The sequence below is a fragment of the Natator depressus genome, chromosome 3 (genome assembly GCF_965152275.1).
Source record: "Natator depressus isolate rNatDep1 chromosome 3, rNatDep2.hap1, whole genome shotgun sequence".
Lineage (NCBI taxonomy): Eukaryota > Metazoa > Chordata > Testudines > Cheloniidae > Natator > Natator depressus.
The window spans coordinates 17476342-17502069 of NC_134236.1; the positions used below are offsets into that span (position 1 = coordinate 17476342).

The 25728-nt window shown below is 47.3% G+C and overlaps 1 protein-coding gene across 2 annotated transcripts in view; it reads right to left on the reverse strand.

Moving 5' to 3' along the window:
- Positions 1 to 2488: 2488 nt before the first annotated feature.
- Positions 2489 to 25728, reverse strand: part of RCAN2 (regulator of calcineurin 2) — a 171510-nt gene continuing 148270 nt past the window's right edge. For both annotated transcript variants that reach the window (XM_074947477.1, XM_074947478.1), the window contains one exon: positions 2489 to 4784. In XM_074947477.1, coding sequence (XP_074803578.1) covers positions 4624 to 4784 — 161 coding nt within the window. In that variant the 3' untranslated portion in view covers positions 2489 to 4623. The remainder of the gene's footprint in view (positions 4785 to 25728) is intronic.

Below are 25728 nucleotides of genomic sequence, written 5' to 3' on the forward strand. Positions count from 1 at the left end.
TATGTATCATGTTTACTCATATTGAACAGCCTCTGTGGAGCCATTTCAGTTAGTAGAGACACATATTTGCTCTTCTGAAGTGATGCAGTGTGCTATTTTTACACACTCCCAGGCAAGTTCAGATATGGTATAAGCAGTGTAAGTTTATGAAACTCAATGGAATTGCAACTACTTAAATTAGATTTGATTTTTACCATCATATCTTGCCACGAATTGTCATAATTTGTATAGAGAACAATAGTGACTGAAGTGAAAGCTTGCATATATCACACTTATATTTCCTTTATCCTCCTGCTCCAGAAACACAGGCCCACTTGAACTAAAGGATAATCTCCAGTCAGCAGCATGTGACCTGTGACGCACATTTAAGCAGTCCTGATTGCATCCCGTAGTGAGCAGTAGTGCACATTCACACTAGCCAGTTCACTAGACTGTTTTAGCCTTTCTTGAGGATTGCTTTCCAAAATGCTAAAAGCAAGCAGAACACATGGACAAATCATCATTTGCCATATTTATTTTTTAAAACTAAGCTCTGAGTTATACAAGTGCAAAAGTGATTCATTAGCCAATAGCCTTTTTTAATACTCCTATAAAATATGACTAAATAGAATTAAAAGATGTGTACAGTATAATGGAAATGCTGACACATTACTAACTCTCAAAGTGCTAGGATGTACCACTGTAAAGTCTTACAAGACTATTTAGCTGAGTATCATTCTATACAAAAGACGTTCCCTTTGTCTCAAGAAAGGCCCTTTTCACTGTCACTGCATGAAAAGAGAACTAGCCAATTTGGGAGAAAATAAATGTGGAAGTGTAGGGTTGTAGTTTACCCACAGGACACCTTTTTAACCCTATTCAAGATTTTTTAAAAAAGTACTGATCCATGTAGCTCAGATATTATAGCAAGGTTTTTTGGGGGTGTCAATTCTGCCATGGGATCAGCTAGTATGATGTTCTAGTGATGACAGTGCGTCCCCACAAGGACATGGGGATCCCATTGCAACACTGAGACTTTTGACATTGACTACTATTTATTTTTGAAATGTTTGAGCACCCTGCTTTGAGTTTAGGGAAGGTAAATGCACAAATACGTTTACAAAAGAAGTCACCGTATGCAGAGTATGAAAGAGTCTGAGTTCAGAGAAGAAGGGGGAGGACAAGTGGGGTAGATGGGACACCAGTAATAGCAATTGTAACCTTCATTTTCTCTACTCCATTTCTAACCAGAGGAGTGAGCAATGTACATCCACTAGAGGGTGCCATTTCACCTCTAGAAAACCATTTCAATAGTATCTCAGAACTTATTTGAAAGCAAGTTTAAAGAATCAGGGCCAAATTCTGCTGTCACTTACACTGGTGTGAATCAGGAGTAACTCCAGTGAAACTAGTCCTGATTTACAGTGCTCTTATAAAGCAGAATCTGCTTTTGGTGTTGCAAGTGAAAGTCATAGTAGCTGAGTTTGCAGACCTTACATAGACAAAACTCCCATTGAAGTCAGCAGGGCCACAGGATCTGGACTACTGAATTTATGTAGAAAATTTGCTTTTCAAAGCGGTCAGCCTTTTTTGAGGAAGCCTGTTTTCTATTACTAGTCAGGGTTAGGCTGCTGGTGAGATACAAAGATGGCTTGCTAGGTTCTCAAATGTTATTTTCATACTAGAGAGGTTAATCTATAATATCAGAAGTATTGTTCTTTCACATAGTGATTTATAAACCCTGATTGCAGCCATATCAGGATTCCCGTGGGTTGTCTCAATCTTTCAGCTGTGTTTTTCTTTCTGTGGTTTGGACAGTGAAGCTATTTCCCACACCCTCCTGCATAGTACCCTACAGCTCCACTCTTTTAGGACCTACCGTAGTCAATTAACTATGCCTGTCTTTAAGTATCCCTTGTGTGCATGTCCCATAATGCACTTCGAGACAATAAGACAGACGTGAATATTAAACTAAAACTGATGCTTCAGTCACAATAGATTTTTTAATCTGAGTTGGGCCCAAGTTGCATAGTTTGGACCCGGATCCAAACCCCCGAAAGTCTGATTTTGCTTCAATATGGGGACTAGGTTTGGGTTCCTTATTCATTGTTTGATTTTTGTACATAAAAGACCAGATCCTCAGCTGGTGTAAACAGGTAAATGGAGCTACACAGATTTACAGCAGCTGAGGATCTGGCCCCCAAATCTCTGCCATCTCAAAGTGACGGTTTTATTCAGGAAATGTTACATTTAAATCTCACATAAAAATACTATTCATAATTAACTGTCTAAAGCCAAGGGATCTTGACATCAAAATAGCATTTTATCTACGCAGTAACACATGAAATAGGAGGGGATTTGTTCTCCTTAAATACTATAGCTTGCCTGATGTACCATTTTCAGCAGGAATGGTCATATTATAGTCCCAGGGTGGAAGGTGATTTAAAATAAGAAGAATATCTTTCTTTAAATCAATTCTGAAAGCATTGCCAAAAAGTAATAATGTGAATTAGCGGAAAAGCTTTTTTTTTTTTTTTTTTTTTTTTTTTTTTTAAAGACGGTCATCTGTCTAGATCCCATAAAGCTGTTAAAGTCAAGTCTCATTTAGGTTAGGTCTCTGCTACATTGAACATGCTTGTTTAACCTAAGTGTGAATGTATGCTCGGTGGTGTCCATACTGCACTGAGAACCATCGCCATAAGGGTTATGCATAAGCAAGGCTCTAGTTCTCAGTGGGAATATTAAAGAATGGTGATGGTCAGAAAAGGAACTCTGTAAAAAATGACTCATTTTTACACCCACAGCTCTGTTCTCCCTGTGGGCATTGAGAATTCTCTGCTGATTTTAGTGAAAAAATTACATGTTTTTCTTTCTGTCGGTATTGCTGAGTCAATACAGCAATGGGAGAATGAGCTAGAGTCCATTGAAGCATGTGTATCCTTATGGTTAATTAAGATTCTGCCACTGTAATTTTCAGAAACTTCCCAACAAGGTTTTATTACATAACCTAGCTTGACTTTCAGATCCCAAGTTGACCTTGCAGGGTTGAGAAGTAGAAAAACTTTCTTTTTACTTGTAAATGGAGCAAACTTGAGAGGAAAGGCATTGAGACTTTAAGCATGGAACCCCTCAGTGCCATCTCTACAGAGTCTTTTTCAAGCGGGTAGGGGTAGAACTGCAGCTCATTTGCTTATGCCCCAATCCTGCAAAGCCATATGCATACGCTTAAGTTTCATAACATTCATTTCAATGGAACTACTCACGTGTGTCAAGTTAAGGTCACGTGCCTTTGTAAGAGCGAGGCTTAAAGCTCTAGAAAGCACTTTCTCGAAATGGTGAGCGTGCATGAGAATAATTAACAGAGATGATCTGCCCAGGTAGAAAATCCAAATATCTAAGTACTCTCTGCTACCAGCCACACTGAAAGCACAAAAATGTCAGTAATCCTGCGCATTTTATGAGTGACAGGGACATGTAGGAGTGAGTGAGACAGGAGAGTAAATTCCATGCAGTCTAAGTTCAAGTTTAAGTGTGGTCCTGTTTTATTTGGCCTGGGGGCGGGAGAACACTGCATACAGCTAAATATGGATCTTAAAACACATCGAGCAAAGGGGGAGGGGGAGTGCTGATTATTAGGGATGGGCAAATATTTGCAAATAGCTGGAGTATCAGGGCTATCCAGCATATCACTGGAAACCTCTGCCCATCACTGCCGTTTGCTGCTACCATGAGACAGCAATGAATCCCAGCGTAATGGGAAGTTAGCTTCTCTACCCTAATCTCATGGGTGCAGGAAAAGAGAAGTAACAGCCTTGCCCTCCTGCTGGGAGGGAATGTGAGGATTCCCCCCACTGCTAGCAGCCTGGCTCCCTCTCATTGGAGGGCCAAGGAATGAAGGACACCTCCCCCTTCACAAAATCCTGCCTCCCCCTTCAGCCCAATGCACTCTAAGGTGTGTCAGCCCCAGATTTAAAGGGCCAGTGTATTCAGCAGCAGTCAGTTGACAGGAGAGTTTCAGTCCCCTGGCTGTAACTGAAACATGCAGAGAACATGTTGTCCCCTGATGACATTGCCAGGGGGAGCGAAAGGCCACTGGGTTGCCCCCCCCCCACAAGATAAATGCTCAGTAAGTGGAGGCGAAGGGGTTAAAGGCCACCGAGCTGCTATCTCACAAGATGACACCAGGTAAGAATAAGGGACAAGAGGGAGACCCAGGTCTGCTGGGGAGTAGTGGAGGGTGGGGAGTGTGATCCTGTGGGAAGGGGAGCAGAGAATGATGTTCTGCTCGTCTGAACGTTAATCCCACCCTCAGCCTATTTGCCCATCACTAGTTTACTAAGCAATGCTTCTGGTTTTGCTACCATTACAATGTGCAATGCTATGAAAAACCCTCAGACTGAACCCCACCCCTATTCTAGCCCCTTTCACAAGATCTATTACACTCGATGGCAAGTGATATGGTTACATGTACAAAGAACTTTTTCCTAGCCCTTGTGTTAGACAGGCTTGAGTACAGAGAAGGGATTTCAATGAGCTAGATGTCCCATTACCCAACAGGCAATGGCTGCCCTTCAACAAAACATAGCAAACAGAAAAACAAAGAGCCATGCTGGAGGAGAGAAGTGCTACTCCGGCTGGAGAGGCTCAGTTAGACACAGGAGGAGGCAGGCCAGGGCGCCGGGTTTGAATAATTTTTGGCTTTGGAGAATTCTTTGGGTCCTCTTCTTCCTCTGTGTCGCTGTCGCAGACATGCACCACCACGCTCGGGGTGGACTCTGTCCCTGCATGCAGCTCGTACTTCTCCCCTGGAAGCAGACATAAGTGGTTAGGTCAAAGGTCACCAGAATGGGAGAGCCAAACATTGACTCTGGCCTTGTCTGTCTCCACGAATAGCCCTGATTCAGCAATCAGTGTAGCTGCACCATGGCTGAGCCTTAGGCTTAGACAAAGACACACAGGGGTTTGCTTTCAGGGGTGGCACGTTTGTAGAAATTTTGGTGGTGCCCAGAACCAGCCCCCCCCACCTGCCTAAGGCTCTGGGAGGGAGTTTGGGTGGGGGAGGAAGTCTGGGGTGCAGGCCTTGGGCTGGGGCAGCGGATTGGGGTGCAGGCTCCGGGAGGGAGTTTGGGTGCAAAAGGGGTGAGAGGTTGGGCTCTGGGAGGAAGTCTGGGTGTGTGTGGGGGTCTGGGGTGCAGGCTCTGGGAGGGAGTGCAGAGGGCTGGGGTGAAGGCTCTGGAAGGGAGTTTGGGGGCAGGAGAGGGTGTGTGGGAAGGGGGGGAGGTGCAGGCTTGGACCAAGTTTAGGTGCAGGCTCTGGGCTGGGGGTGGGGCTGTAGGCTCTGGGAGGGAGTTTGGCGGTTGGAGGGGGTGTGGAGCAAGGGGGTGCAGGGGTGAGGGCTGTGGGGTGGGGATCAGGGGTTTGTGAGAGGGCTCAGGGCTAGGGCTTGGGGGTTAGGGTGACGGGGGATAAGGGCTCTGGGATGTGGGAGGGGCTCAAGACTAGGGCAGAGGGTACAGGTGCGGGGGGGTGAGGGCTCTGGCTGGGGATGAGGGGTTTGGGGTTGGGCAGGGCTAGGGATGAGGAGTTTGGGGTGCAGGCAGGCTGCCCCCGGGCTGGGGCCAGAGAGGACTCCCCCATCCAGTCCTCTCCCTGCCAGCAGCAGTGAGCTCTGGGGGACGTGCCCGCCCTCTCCTCCCCAGGAGCACACTCACCCCCATCACTGTCACTGCACTTACTCCTAGGGCCCCTCTCAGGTCCAGGAAGCCCCCTCGCCTCGCCTGTGGTGGGTGCGGGGGCGGGGTGCTGCTATCACGTGTGCCTCCTCCCCTGCTGCTGCCCCACACTGTAGCCTCACGGGGGGCGAGGGATGGGGCTGCCCCTGGCCCAGCGTGGGGAAGGAGCGGTGACTGCGGGTGGAGGGTCAGCCCTGTGCTGGTGGAGGGTCCTGCTGGAAAATGTAAGGGTCCGAGGTGGAAGGGCAGCGTAAGGGCAGCCTGCCCTGGCACTAGTGGATGGGGGGCACTAGGACCCTCCGTGGCAGCTGATGCTGGGAGCCAGCAGAGCGGAGGCAGCCTGGAGCTGGGGCCCGGGGGAGGCGCACGGGGGCAGCAAGTGGGGGCCGGGGGACATTCGGGGGAAGCGCACAGGAGCAGCAGGTGGGGCCAGGGGAGAGACCTAGCCCCAGACATTGGTGGAGCTGGGCCCCCGGGCCTTGAATATTGCTGGAGCCCGGGCACCACAGGCCCATACAACTCGCCAGGGGTCAGCACCCCTGCAACTACACCGAAAGCTGGCGACTGTTTCTATGCAAGGCTATTCCCAAGTGTAGACGAGGCCTAAGGGTAGAATCCAGGATAATCTGGACTAGTTAAAAACAAACGGCACTAGTGCCTATGCTAGGATTTTCCACTCATGCAGCCACACTGAAATCACAGAGTAGACAAGGCTTAAATGTATATGTAAGGAGGGGAGAGATAAAGTAGCTGAGTGCCATGGAAATGGGCCCAGCTCAAAGCCACACCTCCTAAACCCTCTATCCACAGGGAGTTCAGCACTGGATTCAAATTTCATGGCTGCCCCTCGTATCTAAAATGGGCCAAACCTCAGTACCCCAGGCCCAAACTTCCTTAGACTCTGGGATCATTCAGATCTAGTTAAACACACTGCAGCTTGGTTCCATCTCTAATTTCTCTAGCTGCTGTAGCTGTAGGCAGTGAGGGAAAGGATTTGTTTATCACTGATAACAGTTCCAGCTATAAACATCTCTAAATACTCTTCACCATTGAAGTAGGCACAGCATCTACTTAGCACTTATGACAATCATCATCTTGGCCGACACATAGGGGTCTGCACCAGAGACCTCTAGAGCTAAAAGCATGAGCGGCTATAGCCTGAGCCAGTGCTCTTTAGCGGTAGCTGTAACACACTCATATCCTCTGCAGATCAGGCATGGAGTGGGACCTGTAACACACTCAGCAATGGGTTACACACTTATGCAGCACTCTGGATTTTCCAAGTGCTCTGTGCACATTCATTACTTAACTCTCCAAGTTCCCCTGTGAAGTAGGTCAGTGTTGTGGAGGTGGAAATGGGGCAGGGAAGTGAAATGACTTGCCCTCAGCTCCAGAGTAAGAGCCAGGTTTCAGAGTAACAGCCGCTGTTACTCTGAAACCTGTCATTATGCAAGGCACTGCATTTAGCGGTATGGAGTGGAAATCTATCAACTGCATGAAAAAACTTGTACGGATACAGACAGACATCATCTTCCTTTCCAAATGCAAACAGATGGACATCGTACCAAAAGGACTGAAGGTAAAAAATCCATTACAATCTACATACCACACAGACTATGCTGACAGCTTGTGCCACACGCTCTCAGAGTAAGAGTCAGGCTCAGAACTCAGTAATTCCTAGCTCTAAGTCCTGTGCACCATCTCCTAAACAATGCTGCCTCTGTTCAGTGTTGTACATGGGGCTGTAGCTAAGAATAATGGGATGGAATTAAGAAAAAGAAAAATAACAGGAAAAATTTCAGATTGTGAGATCTGTGAGACACTGGCCTGATCTCCCCAAGGAAGCAGGGGAAGTCTCATAGCTTGGCGGCTAAAACTCAACTAGAGAAAGCACTAGAAAATGTGTTGTGGGGAACAATCCTGGCCTGGCAGGGGCAGAGTAGATGACCTATTGGAATAGGTCGTTTCTGTCTTTTATGCCGGCAAGCACCAGTACACTTTATTTAAGTTTGACAAATTGCCTTATTAAGACTCTGACAAACACCATGATTAGCTGCTGACAAACACTACTATGTCTTTGACAAACTCTGCTTTATATGACTGCTTTGAGTTAAGGCCAATGCAAATTTACTGTAAATACTCTAGGAGGAGAACAAGGCACCATATAACTAAGTAAGATGGAACCCCAAAATCCTATTTGCCATAGAATAAATTGTTACTACTACTTATTTGTAGTATGGTAGTGCCTAGTGGCCCTAGTCATGAACCAGGACCTCCTTGTACTAGGGGCTATATAAATACAGAACTAAAAGATGCCCTGCCAGGTTTTATAAGTTACTGAGCTTGATCCCAAAAATCTTCATTCATATGACTCTTTACACACACCTTTTTGAATAAAAGATTGCAGGATCGGGCCCCTGTCATTCCAGGTAACTCTGCACCTGCTACAAGGAAAGCATGGTGTTTGTGCTGGTTTGCTGTTCATCCGAGTGAGGCTTAAAGGCTTGGGATTAGAGGACAGGGTGCATTTTTATCTGAAGGTGGGAGGCAACTTTACAATCAAGACAGTGAATAACTATTATAAATTAGGCTTCTTGCTGCAAGAGATATTTTATTGCTGTGATCCCATTAATGCTGACATTAAACTTCTCTATTTTTGGAAATCTTTTTCCTGGATCCAGATTGAGTAAAGCATTATGGGGCTTGCTGAGAAGCTAAAATGTAAAAAGAGAAACCGCTCTTGGTCATGCTGTATGGAGAATTATGTGGTTTTGCGCTGCCTATTTTCCCTGCAGGCTGCAGCTAATTTCTCAGCTATGGTCTGACGTCAATGCTGCCAACCAGCACTGAGGGGCACATTGGTCACAGTCAGCTGCAAACAGCTCTGTGGTGCAGTGCACAAACAAAGCTGGGCCATTTCTTATCACACCACGTACAGTAACTCACATTCACTGTCCTCTTAAAAGGTAATAATCCCAGTTCAGATGCCACATTCGTTTTTATGCTCAAATTCTTTCCCAAAGATGTCTTTCCACCGGAAAAGAGAAGTGGAAATAACTACAGACACTGGGACAAACATTCCCAAGCCTCTGGCACAAGCAACTGCAGCAGCAATTAATGTCACTTGAACGAATCAAGATTCAGTGCTCCCATAAATCGGTCCTGAAGGTGGCCAAGTGAAGAACAGTTACTTGCCCGACAATAACAGATTCTTTGAGATGCTGTAAGCAGCGTGGAGCCTACTGTAGGAACACAAGCACCTCATGCACATGACACCGGAGTTTTCTTAATTAGCAGTGTCCATCAGGGCCATTCAGGCTGCCAGTTCCTGTGCTCTTGCACAAGGCCATAAAGGGTAGGGGGCTGCTGCAGTCCTCCCGCAGGTCCCTGCTAGTTCAAAGCCTGTGTGGCTGAGGACTCCGAAAAGCGGGAATGGAGGGCTGGTTGTGGGATGCAAACTGCCTACACCATCTCAAAAACAGTGAGGGAAGAGTACTTTTCTTCTTCAAATATTTGTCAGTGTGGATCCCACTGTAGGGGACAGGCAATCAATCAGTGTCCCTACCCCTGAAGTTCAGCTGCATCAAACAGAGATTAAAGTACTGCTGCCCTGAACATGGCCTCTGATTTGGCTGCCAGGTCAAATACATAATGCTTAACAGAAGTTAGCAGGTGACACTGCATTGCTGCCTTGTAGACCTGAGAGATCAGCATGTTTCTGAAGTGGGTGGAAGATGGTGCCTGTGCCCTGGTGGAAAGTGCTTTGACATTCGGAGGGAGAGGCTCGCCAGCCAGCTGAAGCAGGTCGAAATACATTGCATGATTCACTTCAAGGATTCCCTGTGACAAGATAGCCTTTCAAGGCACCCAGTTTAGTCCTGCTGAGGTAATATAGAAAGGCTCTGGAGTCATACAGAATATGGAGCTTCTTTTCTCCCGGCATTGAGTGCAGTTTCAAGAAGATGACTGATAGGGTAATGGATTGGTTCAGGCGAAATTCCAACTCCACCTTAGGGATGACTTTGGGGACAGTTTCACCACCATCCTGTCCCTTTGGAAGGGTGTGTAAAACAATCCGGACATAAAAGCTTGGAACTTGCTGATTGTCCATGCTGACATAATGGCCATGAGAATATCTGTCTTGATGGTAAGGCGGTATTGTGATGCTGGCAGACCAGGTGCCAGCTTATGCCAAGGCCCTTAGGCTTCAACTGAACACTGACAAATGCATAGTTGGAAACCAGTCTGGCTCACCTGTGTGTGAGTATTGTTAAATTAGGTATTAGGTTTATAAAATGTATTTAGTGTTTTGGACTTTATGAAATGCTTTATGAATTGCTGCATGCATCAGTCTCATTTATCGTATCTGTATCACGGTAAATGGTAATATTTAAGAGTTCACTCAAACTATAAACCGGAAGAGAGAAGCATTTACAAGTATGAAATAGTGGTTTGCCACGGGTGTATCTCCTGCCCAACAAAACAAGACCCATAGACCCCAGACAAACCATTGCAGAACATCAGAGGACAAAAGACTTTGTTAATTGCACCCCTCCACACCAATGAAGAGGAGACATGCCGGTGGACTCTTCCCATCAGCTTGAACTCTGGGGGAAGGGAATAAAAATCCCTGACAGAAAGAAACTATCTTTATGCTGCTTGGACTCTGAGGGGCAAGGATTACTAAGCATGAGCAAAAGCTCCACAGTGCTTGGCTGGGGTAGCCCTAAAGGACATATAAATATTATGTAAGCAGGGGAATAGTCCCGCTATTGTGGGAAACTTTCCTGGCTTCTGCACTACCCCAGTGAAGTGGGCTAGCGAAAGGATCTGAGTCCTCGCTCCCACTTCCTTTACCCAGTGGCCTCCCTGCCCTTGAGGAGTCCCTTTCCACTCTCCTGTCTGGCAGAGTCCTCGTAACCCCAACAAGGCTGGGCCCAGGATTCCTGGGGGGCTCGACCCCCAACCCTGCTGTGGTCACCTAGGACAGGGGCTAGGGTGTCCCCACTCCGGGGTACTCTCTCTGCACTGGGCACTTCTCTGACCCACTGATCATTACATACAATTTGAAGCAAATGCAAGTTATTTAATCAACAATTAATTTTAAAAAGAATAAGGGAAAATGGGAAAAGTTAAAGGAAACATCACCCCGCTCTCTGGCAGGGAACATCACAAACAGTGTCTCTGGAATGTCAGGGCAGTTCACAGTCTGTTCCTTGTAAGTCCCAGGCCTCCTTCTCAGGCCCTGGCTGTGCTGCAGGGATCCTGTGGGTTGGACACTCTCTTTGGTGCACGCTCTCAGGCTCTAGGTGGCAGGACCCTTCTTCCCAGCGTTGCCCCCGCCCTGTCAGGGTTACCAATCCCTCTCCGAGTCTGGCCTGCAGAGCCTCCTGGCTGAGGCGTCTCCCTGTGCTGGCCCCGCTGCCCAGGGTCCCCCCTCGCTCTCCCCAGCTGCTTACCACACCTGGCTCCGGACTGCTCCAGCCCCAGCTCCACTCTGTCTTAGCTCCAGCTCCACTCTGCCTCAGCACGGCTGCTGCTCTGCCTCCAGCTCCCTGGGCTGCTTCTCAGGCCCCTCTGGCTCTGGTTGCTGCAGCTCTGCTCCCAGGACAGGTCTGCTCTGCAGGCTGCTTCTGCGACTCTGCTCCCAGCACTGACCTGCTTCGTGGGGCTGCTTTTCTGGCCCCTCTAGCTCTGGTTGCCGCAGCTGTCCTCCCAGGGCAAGTCTGCTCTCTCTGGGCTGTGCCTCTGGCTTTGGGGCTGCAGCTCTGATCCCATCTCAGCTTGGGCCCCTGCTTTCTCCTTAGCTGGGCCACACTCTGTCTGACCCAGGCAATTCCAGCTCACACGGAAGACAGGACCTCCCTGGCCTCCTGACTCCCTGATTAGCCTGCCTGCCCTGTCATTCAGGCTGACTTGGAGCATTGGCCTCTCCCCATTGTTCCTAGGGGCTGTCAGTCTCAGGGTCCTGACTCCCCATCAACCCTTCCCCCTTTTAGTACTGCAAGCTAGCAACTAAAACACCCCCACTGAAGGTTAGTAAAGGGGCAACAGTCCCCTTACACTTATTATAGAAGCTTCTATCAGCTTTTGGAACCTAAGACTGTAACTCATAGAATATCAGGGTTGGAAGGGACCTCAGGAGGTCATCTGGTCCAACCCCCTGCTCAAAGCAGGACCAATCCCCAACTAAATCATCCCAGACAGGGCTTTTTCAAGCCTGACCTTAAAAACCTCTAAGGAAGGAGATTCCACCACCTCCCTAGGTAACCCATTCCAGTGCTTCTCCACCCTCCTAGTGAAAACGTTTTTCCTAATATCCAACCTAAACCACGCCCACTGCAACTTGAGACCATTACTCCTTGTTCTGTCATCTGCTACCACTGAGAACAGTCTAGAGCCATCCTCTTTGGAACCCCCTTTCAGGCAGTTGAAAGCAGCTATCAAATCCCCCCTCATTCTTCTCTTCTGCAGACTAATAAGCCCAGTTCCCTCAGCCTCTCCTCATAAGTCATGTGCTCCAGTCCCCTAATCATTTTTGTTGCCCTCCACTGGACTCTTTCCAATTTTTCCACATCCTTCTTGTAGTGTGGGGCCCAAAACTGGACACAGGACTCCAGATGAGGCCTCACCAATGCCGAAAACAGGGGAATGATCACGTCCCTCGATATGCTGGCAATGCTCCTACTTATACAGCCCAAAATGCCGTTAGCCTTCTTGGCAACAAGGGCACACTGTTGACTCATATCCAGCTTCTCGTCCACTGTAACCCCTAGGTCCTTTTCTGCAGAACTGCTGCCTAGCCACTTGGTCCCTAGTCTGTAGCAGTGCATGTGATTCTTCCACCCTAAGTGCACTTGTCCTTGTTGAACCTCATCAGATTTCTTTTGGCCCAGTCCTCTAATTTGTCTAGGTCCCTCTGTATCCTATCCCCACCCTCCAGCATATCTACCACTCCTCCCAGTTTAGTGTCATCTGAAAACTTGCTGAGGGTGCAGTCCACACCATCCTCCAGATCATTAACTCATTTGTATGTGTATGTTTACCTCCTTTAACTTTATAAATAACTCTCATTTCCTTTAGCTAGTTTATCATAGGACTGGCTACAAGCGTTGTCTTTGTAAGATCTAAAGTGCAACTGACCTGGGAAAGTGACTGGTCCTTTGGGACTGAGAGTTACTGGAATATTATCGTGATTTTTGGTGTATGAGACCATCTATCACAAAGTTCAGTTTGTCTTGCCACCTAAAAGCTTGAGTACCCAAGGTGACTATATGGGACTTCATGGTTGGGCTGTTACAGTGCTGAGGAGGTCACACTGGATGCTAGGTTGGGGAATTCAAAGTCTAGAACTCACAACCAGATTTGTGGGTGTGCCCTGCTTCTTAACAGTCTGCCCTGAGGTTGGTACTCATGCTTTTGAGCCACTCCTGACAGCTTGACAAATATGTTGAGTACTCCCATAGCAGTTCAATAAAAGTCTTCATAAGCTTTATAAGGATGACACTGAGGCCCATAATGGAGTTAGGTCTCTGACTGGAGAGCAAGCATGAAGAAAGCCCCTGAATACCATAGGATGTGAGAAGACTGAGTGCGACTGTACTGGAGCATAACATGCCAATATTGTAGAAAGGTAGACTTTACGAGAGTTAAACACTAGTCCCATGTGTTTCTGGAGCAGGATATGGTCTAAGAACTTTGGTATCAGGGACTCCACTGGCTCAATATTATTCTGAGTTGCGCACATGGATAATCTTATCCATTTGGAGGATTAAGTTTTCCTGGTGGAACATTTGTTGCTCTGCATAAGAATTTTCTGACCTGGTAGGGAGCAGTCTCTGTCAGTGTTGCTCAGCTAGCCAACATCCAGCCATCAGATGCAGTGACCGTGGGCCTGGGTGAAATATCTGATTATGGTTCTGGGGTACTATGTCAGGCAAGTTGGAAGGTGTATAGGATGCTGCCGAGACATCTGCAGCAGATCTAATAATCAAAACTATTTTGGCAAAGTATGGGGTTATCATGACGACTCAGGCCTTATCCTATATGACCCTGGATATTATTTTAGGAATCAGAGGAATTGGTGGGAATGCATACAGGAGTTCAAGACCATCAAAGGAGGAAGGCATGCAGCAGAGAGCCTGAGCTCATGTCTCCTCTGGAATAGAAGTTCCAGCACTTGGTGGTATCCTCTGTGGTGAACAAATCTGATGGGAGTCCACCACTGATGGAATATCAGGTCTAGGATGGATTTCTGTAGTAACTGCTTCTGTTTGGTTAGTATGATTCTGCTCAGGAAGTCTGCTAGGTAATTGCTGGTCTCTGGAAGATTTAGAGCTTGTGGGGTCACCTCAGGCTGATGACACCAAACTTAATGGCTTCCAGACAGAGGGGATAATCACTCACCACCTTACTTGTTTACATAGCGAATTGCCAACATGTTGTCTGTTAGAATTTGTACCTTGGAATTCTGCAGAATGGGCAAGAACGTTATACAGGGCTAGCCTGATGATCCTTAATTCCAGGACGTTCATGTGTAGCTTCAAATTGTCCCGAGCCCATGTGCCTGGAGGCGTTTCAGGTGGGCCCCTCAGCCTGTCCCTGGTGTGTCCATGATAAACATTGTCTGGGGGAGGGGGAACCAAAAATGTCACCCTTCTCCTCATGTTCATGTCTAGCCACCAAGCCAGCTTTTGCAATACTTGAGATGGGTCTTTGTCGCATTTCATAGAATCATAGAATATCAGGGTTGGAAGGGACCCCAGAAGGTCATCTAGTCCAACCCCCTGCTCGAAGCAGGACCAATTCCCAGTTAAATCATCCCAGCCAGGGCTTTGTCAAGCCTGACCTTAAAAACCTCTAAGGAAGGAGATTCTACCACCTCCCTAGGTAACGCATTCCAGTGTTTCACCACCCTCTTAGTGAAAAAGTTTTTCCTAATATCCAATCTAAACCTCCCCCATTGCAACTTGAGACCATTACTCCTCGTTCTGTCATCTGCTACCATTGAGAACAGTCTAGAGCCATCCTCTTTGGAACCCCCTTTCAGGTAGTTGAAAGCAGCTATCAAATCCCCCCTCATTCTTCTCTTCTGCAGACTAAACAATCCCAGCTCCCTCAGCCTCTCCTCATAAGTCATGTGCTCTAGACCCCTAATCATTTTTGTTGCCCTTCGCTGGACTCTCTCCAATTTATCCACATCCTTCTTGTAGTGTGGGGCCCAAAACTGGACACAGTACTCCAGATGAGGCCTCACCAGTGTCGAATAGAGGGGAACGATCACATCCCTCGATCTGCTGGCTATGCCCCTACTTATACATCCCAAAATGCCATTGGCCTTCTTGGCAACAAGGGCACACTGTTGACTCATATCCAGCTTCTCGTCCACTGTCACCCCTAGGTCCTTTTCCGCAGAACTGCTGCCTAGCCATTCGGTCCCTAGTCTGTAGCGGTGCATTGGATTCTTCCATCCTAAGTGCAGGACCCTGCACTTATCCTTATTGAACCTCATCAGATTTCTTTTGGCCCAATCCTCCAATTTGTCTAGGTCCTTCTGTATCCTATCCCTCCCCTCCAGCATATCTACCACTCCTCCCAGTTTAGTATCATCTGCAAATTTGCTGAGAGTGCAATCCACACCATCCTCCAGATCATTTATGAAGATATTGAACAAAACCGGCCCCAGGACCGACCCCTGGGGCACTCCACTTGACACCGGCTGCCAACTAGACATGGAGCCATTTATCACTACCCGTTGAGCCCGACAATCTAGCCAGCTTTCTACCCACCTTATAGTGCATTCATCCAGCCCATACTTCTTTAACTTGCTGACAAGAATACTGTGGGAGACCGTGTCAAAAGCTTTGCTAAAGTCAAGAAACAATACATCCACTGCTTTCCCTTCATCCACAGAACCAGTAATCTCATCATAAAAGGCGATTAGATTAGTCAGGCATGACCTTCCCTTGGTGAATCCATGCTGACTGTTCCTGATCACTTTCCTCTCATGTAAGTGCTTCAGGATTGATTCTTTGAGGACCTGCTCCATGATTTTTCCAGGGACTGAGGTGAGGCTGACCGGCCTGTAGTTCCCAGGATCCTCCTTCTTCCCTTTTTTAAAGATTGGCACTACATTAGCCTTTTTCCAGTCATCCGGGACTTCCCCCGTTCGCCACGAGTTTTCAAAGATAATGGCCAAGGGCTCTGCAATCACAGCCGCCAATTCCTTCAGCACTCTCGGATGTAACTCGTCCGGCCCCATGGACTTGTGCACGTCCAGCTTTTCTAAATAGTCCCTAACCACCTCTATCTCCACAGAGGGCTGGCCATCTCTTCCCCATTCTGTGATGCCCAGCGCAGCAGTCTGGGAGCTGTCCTTGTTAGTGAAAACAGAGGCAAAAAAAGCATTGAGTACATTAGCTTTTTCCACATCCTCTGTCACTAGGTTGCCTCCCTCATTCAGTAAGGGGCCCACACTTTCCTTGGCTTTCTTCTTGTTGCCAACATACCTGAAGAAACCCTTCTTGTTACTCTTGACATCTCTTGCTAGCTGCAGCTCCAGGTGCGATTTGGCCCTCCTTATATCTTTCCTACATGCCCGAGCAATATTTTTATACTCTTCCCTGGTCATATGTCCAACCTTCCACTTCTTGTAAGCTTCTTTTTTATGTTTAAGATCCGCTAGGATTTCACCATTAAGCCAAGCTGGTCGCTTGCCATGTTTACTATTCTTTCGACTCATCGGGATGGTTTGTCCCTGTAACCTCAACAGGGATTCCTTGAAATACAGCCAGCTCTCCTGGACTCCCTTCCCCTTCATGATAGTCCCCCAGGGGATCCTACCCATCCGTTCCCTGAGGGAGTCGAAGTCTGCTTTCCTGAAGTCCAGGGTCCGTATCCTGCTGCTTACCTTTCTTCCCTGCGTCAGGATCCTGAACTCAACCAACTCATGGTCACTGCCTCCCAGATTCCCATCCACTTTTGCTTCCCCCACTAATTCTACCCGGTTTGTGAGCAGCAGGTCAAGAAAAGCGCCCCCCCTAGTTGGCTCCCCTAGCACTTGCGCCAGAAAATTGTCCCCTACGCTTTCCAAAAACTTCCTGGATTGTCTATGCACCGCTGTATTGCTCTCCCAGCAGATATCAGGAAAATTAAAGTCACCCATGAGAATCAGGGCATGCGATCTAGTAGCTTCTGCGAGTTGCCGGAAGAAAGCCTCATCCACCTCATCCCCCTGGTCCGGTGGTCTATAGCAGACTCCCACCACTACATCACTCTTGTTGCACACACTTCTAAACTTAATCCAGAGACACTCAGGTTTTTCCACAGTTTCGTACCGGAGCTCTGAGCAGTCATACTGCTCCCTTACATACAGTGCTACTCCCCCACCTTTTCTGCCCTGCCTGTCCTTCCTGAACAGTTTATAACCATCCATGACTGTACTCCAGTCATGTGAGTTATCCCACCAAGTCTCTGTTATTCCAATCACGTCATAGTTCCTTGACATCACCAGGACCTCCAGTTCTCCCTGCTTGTTTCCAAGGCTTTGTGCATTTGTATATAAGCACTTGAGATAACCTGTTGATCGCCCCTCATTCCCAGTATGAGGCAGGAGCCCTCCCCTCACAGACATTCCTGCCTGTGCTTCCTCCCGGTATCCCGCTTTCCCACTTACCTCAGGGCTTTGGTCTCCTTCCCCCGGTGAACCTAGTTTAAAGCCCTCCTCACTAGGTTAGCCAGCCTGCTGGCATAGATGCTCTTCCCTCTCTTCGTAAGATGGAGCCCGTCTCTGCCCAGCACTCCTCCTTCATGGAACACCATCCCATGGTCAAAGAATCCAAAGCCTTCTCTCCGACACCACCTGCGTAGCCATTCGTTGACTTCCACGATTCGACGGTCCCTACCCAGGCCTTTTCCTTCCACGGGGAGGATGGACGAGAAGACCACTTGCGCCTCCAACTCCTTTATCCTTCTTCCCAGAGCCACGTAGTCCGCAGTGATCCGCTCAAGGTCATTCTTGGCAGTATCATTGGTGCCCACGTGGAGAAGCAGGAAGGGGTAGCGATCCGAGGGCTCATATGATGTCTGGATGGGGCATACACAGATCTCAGCCACAAGTATAAAGGTTATAGGAGAAGTCTGGCAAGTGGCATCTCACATATGCTCATATGATGTCTGGATGGGGCATACACAGATCTCAGCCACAAGTATAAAGGTTATAGGAGAAGTCTGGCAAGTGGCATCTCACATATGCACACTGACATATGGCCTAATAGCCCTGGACATATACACACTGTCATTGTTGGTTTCACTTGTAGGTTAAGCACCACTGAGTGAAGGGATAAGAACCTGTCCTCTGGTAGGTAAGCTCTTGCTGATCTGGAGTCAATCGGAGCACCTCTGAACTGTATTGTCCAATGATTACTCAGTTCACTGAAGTCAAAAATCAAAGCTCAGAAGTGGGTCTGAAGATATTCATAAGTTTTCAGAGTTTAGCCTGAGTTAAGAACTAGGGGGCTGGACACCTGGCCATGGGCAGTAAGAGGGAAATGAAGCACAGAGTGCATGCACAGCCCTGATGGACACTGCTAGCCAAGAAAAATCCAGTGTTGCATGCATGTGGTTCATGCACACCTAGAGTGGAACCTATGCTGACACAAACTCAGAGAAGAACATCAGTTATGCCCACAAAAAATTGTGGATACAATTTTGTATTCACAATTATTAATGCCTACAAAATCGTGGACCAAAATACGGAAGCCTTGTTAAGGCTGGACTGAAAATGAGGCCAATGTTACTAATTTATTAGAATATAGTCATGTACAATCAATAGGATTTTTATAAAAATAGAATCTGGTGCTACATTTTAATTGTTATTTAGGTCTTTAAAAATAATACTACTAAGGTGCTATTAATAGCTCAGATACCAAGGTAATAATTACAGGATGAAAAAGATAGATCTTCCCACTTTTTAAAGTGACACCGTAAGGCAAAAAATCATGGGCCAAATCCCCAGCAGGTATAAATTGATGTGTCTTCGTTTAAGTGATTGGTGTTTTGGTGATAAAATCTTAGTCCAAATTAGGATACAGGCCTAACAAAATGGGAGCTATACCAATTTACACTTGCTGATTATTTAGATTGTGGCAGTGCCAAAATATGCTAGGCACTCTCCAAACACAGAGGATAAGTTTTAATTAGGATCTACAATTATAAATATAAAGGCACTCTCAGATAGTGTGATGACTCAGCAGAAAAACACAATGGCAGTCAGCTTCGCAAACCAGCTGAGCGGCGGCGAACCAGCTGAGCAGCGGGGGACAGCAGAGCAGCACACAGCAGGAGTTTGCCTGGGATTGGTGAGTATCCGAGTGCTTGTTTGCTGAGTAAGTATCCGAGCGTGTGTGTGTTTGCTGGGAGGGCAGTGTGAGAGCCTGAGCGAGTGTCTGATTGGCTGGTAGCCTGCAGGGGGCGGGCCTTGGGGCTGTCTGCTTGTTTGTTTCAGGGAAGCCTGGATGTTTAAAAATAGCCAGAGCTTCGCGAACCAGCTGAGCGGCGGCGAACCAGCTGAGCAGCAGGGGACAGCAGAGCAGCACACAGCAGGAGTTTGCCTGGGGTGAGCCCAGTGAGGCTTACATCTTGTCAACTTCTCTGAGGAAGCTCATAGTAGGGAGGTGATATGGAAGGGGGGGGTTCAGCTGTTGTGACCTGCACTGGATGTGCCATGTTTGTCTTTCTTCCACAGGACAGAAGCGACTTTGTCTCTACAAAGTGCAAGCTGGTCTCCATATTGGAAGAGAAGATTGAAGGTCTGGAGCAACAGATAACGACCCTGCGTTGCATACGAGAATCTGAGGATTTTCTGGACAAACGTCAGGATATGCTTCTACAAGCGCAAAGCTCTAAAGATTTAGAGCAGGTTGCACAGCAGAGCCAAGAGGCCAGTGAAGAAGCTTGGCAACATGTGACCTCCAGAAGAAGAAGGGGGAATGTCCGGGTTCCAGCAACGCAGACACAGGTAACTAACCGCTTTCATGTTCTCTCCACAGGTACCATTGCGGAGAGTGGACCAGACGATACGTCTGGGGGGAGAAAGCAGAAGGAGACTCCGCTGGTTGGAAGGCATGAGATGCGATGTCCTGAGGTTGGGGGTTCCATGACCACCACTCCCAAGAGAAGGAGGCGGGTGGTGGTGGTCGGGGACTCTCTCCTCCGGGGGACTGAGTAATCTATCTGCCGCCCTGACCGGGAAAACCGAGAAGTCTGCTGCTTGCCAGGGGCTAAGATTCGCGATGTGACGGAGAGACTGCCGAGACTCATCAAGCCCTCGGATCGCTACCCCTTCCTGCTTCTCCACGTGGGCACCAATGATACTGCCAAGAATGACCTTCAGCGGATCACTGCAGACTACGTGGCTCTGGGAAGAAGGATAAAGGAGTTGGAGGCGCAAGTGGTGTTCTCGTCCATCCTCCCCATGGAAGGAAAAGGCCAGGGCAGGGACAGTCGAATCGTGGAAGTCAACGAATGGCTACGCAGGTGGTGTCGGAGAGAAGGCTTTGGTTTCTTTGACCATGGGATGGTGTTCCATGAAGGAGGAGTGCTGGGCAGAGACGGGCTCCATCTTACGAAGAGAGGGAAGAGCATCTTTGCGAGCAGTCTGGCTAACCTAGTGAGGAGGGCTTTAAACTAGGTTCACCGGGGGAAGGAGACCAAAGCCCTGAGGTAAGTGGGAAAACGGGATACCGGGAGGAAGGACAGGCAGGAACGTCGGTGAGGGGAGGGCTCCTGCCTCATACTGAGAATGAGGGGCGATCAGCAGGTTATCTCAAGTGCTTATATACGAATGCACAAAGCCTTGGAAACAAGCAGGGAGAACTGGAGGTCCTCGTGATGTCAGGGAATTATGACGTGATTGGAATAACAGAGACTTGTGGGATAACTCACATGACTGGAGTACTGTCATGGATGGTTATAAACTGTTCAGGAAGGACAGGCAGGGCAGAAAAGGTGGAGGAGTAGCACTGTATGTAAGGGAGCAGTATGACTGCTCAGAGCTCCGGTACGAAACTGCAGAAAAACCTGAGTGTCTCTGGATTAAGTTTAGAAGTGTGAGCAACAAGAGTGATGTAGTGGTGGGAGTCTGCTATAGACCACCGGATCAGGGGGATGAGGTGGATGAGGCTTTCTTCCGGCAACTCGCAGAAGCTACTAGATCGCATGCCCTGGTTCTCATGGGCGACTTTAATTTTCCTGATATTTGCTGGGAGAGCAATACAGCGGTGCATAGACAATCCAGGAAGTTTTTGGAAAGCGTAGGGGACAATTTCCTGATGCAAGTGCTAGACGAGCCAACGGGGGGGGAGCTTTTCTTGACCTGCTGCTCACAAACAGGGAAGAATTAGTGGGGGAAGCAAAAGTGGATGGGAATCTGGGAGGCAGTGACCATGAGATGGTCGAGTTCAGGATCCTGGCACAGGGAAGAAAGGTAAACAGCAGGATACGGACCCTGGACTTCAGGAAAGCAGACTTTGACTCCCTCAGGGAGCAGATGGGTAAGATCCCCTGGGGGACTAACATGAAGGGGAAAGGAGTCCAGGAGAGCTGGCTGTATTTCAAGGAATCCCTGTTGAGGTTACAGGGACAAACCATCCCGATGAGTCGAAAGAATAGTAAATATGGCAGGCGACCAGCTTGGCTTAATGGTGAAATCCTAGCGGATCTTAAACATAAAAAAGAAGCTTACAAGAAGTGGAAGGTTGGTCATATGACCAGGGAAGAGTATAAAAATATTGCTCGGGCATGTAGGAATGAAATCAGGAGGGCCAAATCGCACCTGGAGCTGCAGCTAGCAAGAGATGTCAAGAGTAACAAGAAGGGTTTCTTCAGGTATGTTGGCAACAAGAAGAAAGCCAAGGAAAGTGTGGGCCCCTTACTGAATGAGGGAGGCAACCTAGTGACAGAGGATGTGGAAAAAGCTAATGTGCTCAATGCTTTTTTTTTGCCTCTGTCTTCACTAACAAGGACAGCTCCCAGACTGCTGCGCTGGGCATCGCAACATGGGGAGTAGATGGCCAGCCCTCTGTGGAGAAAGAGGTGGTTAGGGACTATTTAGAAAAGCAGGACGTGCACAAGTCCATGGGGCCGGACGAGTTGCATCCGAGAGTGCTAAAGGAATTGGCGGCTGTGATTGCAGAGCCATTGGCCATTATCTTTGAAAACTCGTGGCGAACGGGGGAAGTCCCAGATGACTGGAAAAAGGCTAATGTAGTGCCAATCTTTAAAAAAGGGAAGGAGGAGGATCCTGGGAACTACAGGCCGGTCAGCCTCACCTCAGTCCCCGGAAAAATCATGGAGCAGGTCCTCAAGGAATCAATCCTGAAGCACTTAGACGAGAGTAAAGTGATCAGGAACAGTCAGCATGGATTCACCAAGGGAAGGTCATGCCTGACTAATCTAATCGCCTTCTATGATGAGATTACTGATTCTGTGGATGAAGGGAAAGCAGTGGATGTATTGTTTCTTGACTTTAGCAAAGCTTTTGACACTGTCTCCCACAATATTCTTGTCAGCAAGTTAAAGAAGTATGGGCTGGATGAATGTACTATAAGGTGGGTAGAAAGTTGGCTAGATTGTCGGGCTCAACGGGTAGTGATCAATGGCTCCATGTCTAGTTGGCAGCCGGTGTCAAGTGGAGTGCCCCAGGGGTCGGTCCTGGGGCCGGTTTTGTTCAATATCTTCATAAATGATCTGGAGGATGGTGTGGATTGCACTCTTAGCAAATTTGCGGATGATACTAAACTGGGAGGAGTGGTAGATACGTTGGAGGGCAGAGATAGGATACAGAGGGACCTGGACAAATTGGAGGATTGGGCCAAAAGAAACCTGATGAGGTTCAATAAGGATAAATGCAGGGTCCTGCACTTAGGACGGAAGAACCCAATGCACAGCTACAGACTAGGGACCGAATGGCTAGGCAGCAGTTCTGCGGAAAAGGACCTAGGGGTTACAGTGGACGAGAAGCTGGATATGAGTCAGCAGTGTGCCCTTGTTGCCAAGAAGGCCAATGGCATTTTGGGATGTATAAGTAGGGGCATAGCGAGCAGATCGAGGGACGTGATCGTTCCCCTCTATTCGACATTAGTGAGGCCTCATCTGGAGTACTGTGTCCAGTTTTGGGCCCCACACTACAAGAAGGATGTGGATAAATTGGAGAGAGTCCAGCGAAGGGCAACAAAAATGATTAGGGGTCTGGAACACATGACGTATGAGGAGAGGCTGAGGGAACTGGGATTGTTTAGTCTGCAGAAGAGAAGAATGAGGGGGGATTTGATAGCTGCTTTCAACTACCTGAGAGGTGGTTCCAAAGAGGATGGTTCTAGACTATTCTCAGTGGTAGAAGATGACAGGACAAGGAGTAATGGTCTCAAGTTGCAGTGGGGGAGGTTTAGGTTGGATATTAGGAAAAACTTTTTCACTAGGAGGGTGGTGAAACACTGGAATGCGTTACCTAGGGAGGTGGTGGAATCTCCTTCCTTAGAAGTTTTTAAGGTCAGGCTTGACAAAGCCCTGGCTGGGATGATTTAATTGGGGATTGGACCTGCTTTGAGCAGGGGGTTGGACTAGATGACCTCCTGAGGTCCCTTCCAACCCTGATATTCTATGATTCTAAGGTCTCTACCTCAATATTTAGCCTTTGTTCTAAGGAAACAAAATAAATTAATCTGATCAGAATGAGAAATAGGAATCTCCCCAGGTTGACGTTCACCCACTCATTTCAGGTGCTGAAGTCTAACTTCCCAAAGGCATTTTCCTTCTCCTCCTGTCTTCCTATGCATCTATGCAAGAGGACTGAAGAAGACCTGAAGGTTAACCAAAGGAGATTCAGTTAACAGGTATGTTTGGAGTGAAGGACTGAAACAATCACTAAGAAAGCGGACTATTATAAATCTGCCCCATTTAGTACATTACTTAGTACTCAGGTGTAAGGGGAAACTGACAACAACACAGCCTGCGACCCTGATTCATTTGGAAGAAATGTGTTTTTAGTTTCAAAAACTCTCTTCTAAATCCTCAAAGTGGGGATTATGCTTTAAATCTTTATTAAAACATACTGGACCAAATGGTCCCTTCTGACCTAAATATCTATGAATCTATGAATCTAAATTCAGCCCCAGTGCAAGTGGGAGCAACTCCATGGACTGCAACAGATCTGCACCTGCTTTCCCAAGGGATAGATTACCCAATAGGCAGACTACGGATGTGCTTAGGGCACCAGCAAAGCAGGGGGCACGAAAAAAAAAAAGATTTTTTTTTTTTAAAAAAAATTGATATTTGATATTTCAAAAAAGCATCAAAGTAGTCATCATGGGAAAAATCAGAACTTTGTGAGACTTCCTTACACTCCACTACACATTCTTCATCCATTTTTCTGTTCTCTTTTTATTACTTATCCCCACCTAAACCAGGGGGGTGTCCTACTCACGTAGATTGAAATAATGCAAGGAAATCAGATCCTGTCATGTATTTTGCAATATCACATCGGACTTTTACCAATGGCAAACAAACAAGATATTGTCCACAAAAAATATTTTTTGGCATGAAAGGGAATGGTGAGAAATACACTCAAGAATGGCTACTGTATTCACCATCAACAGGGTCTGTGTACTGTTTTGTTTGCAAACTTTTTGCATATAAACCTTCAACATCCCGGTTTGCTGCAGATGGATTTAGTGACTGACAGAATACTGTTTTAATTGAACAAAATGAAAATAGCACTACTCACAGAGATTCAATGTTGACATATTTAAATCGAAGACAGGGCTTTGGATTGACACAAAAATTGGAAGAATTAAAGGGGAGCATGAATACTGGCAACATGTCTTGCAGAGTTATAGCTGTTGTTCAAACATTAGCTGAACGTGGTCTGCCTTTCCGGGGATCAAATGACACATTTGGATCATTGCAGAATGGAAATTTCTTGGGATTGTTGGAGCTTGTGGCTCAGTTTGACCCATTTTTAGCAGGCCATATCTCAAAATATGGGAATGCTGGCAAAGGTAACCCATCATAGTTCTCCAAGACAATATGTGATGAACTCATTCATAGATTCATAGATATTTAGGTCAGAAGGGACCATTATGATCATCTAGTCTGACCTCCTGCACAATGCAGGCCACAGAATTTCACCCACCCACTCCTGCAAAAAACCTCACACCTATATCTGTGCTACTGAAGTCCTCAAATCGTAGTTTAAAGACTTCAAGGAGCAGAGAATCCTCCAGCAAGTGACGCGTGGCCCATGCTACAGAGGAAGGCGAAAAACCTCCAGGGCCTCTTCCAATCTGCCCTGGAGGAAAATTCCTTCCCAACCCCAAATATGGCGATCAGCTAAACCCTGAGCATATGGGCAAGATTCATCAGCCAGATACTACAGAAAATTCTTTCCTGGGTAACTCGGATCCCACCCCATCTAATATCCCATCACAGGCCATTGCGCCTATTTACCATGAATATTTAATTACCAAAACCATGTTATCCCGTCATACCATCTCCTCCATAAACTTATCGAGTTTCATCTTAAAGCCAGATAGATCTTTTGCCCCCACTGCTTCCCTTGGAAGTCTATTCCAAAACTTCACTCCTCTGATGGTTAGAAACCTTCGTCTAATTTCTAGTCTAAATTTCCTGGTGACCAGTTTATATCCATTTGTTCTTGTGTCCACATTGGTACTCAGCTTAAATAATTCCTCTCCCTCTCCGGTATTTATCCCTCTGATATATTTATAGAGAGCAATCATATCTCCCCTCTGTGGGATTCATACAGGGTTCACGCGCTTGGCAACATTCAGGGCACACCCGGAGTGTTGTGCTGGAGCTGTGCACACACAGCTCCTCTCAAGGGCATGAACCTTGGAATCTCGTCCAGATGACATGAACCGTGGGAAGCCTCCCAGGACTGGGCTCAAGGCCTGAGAGCAAGGAATGCGGTAGATAGAAATTGGTAAATAAGAATGTTAAA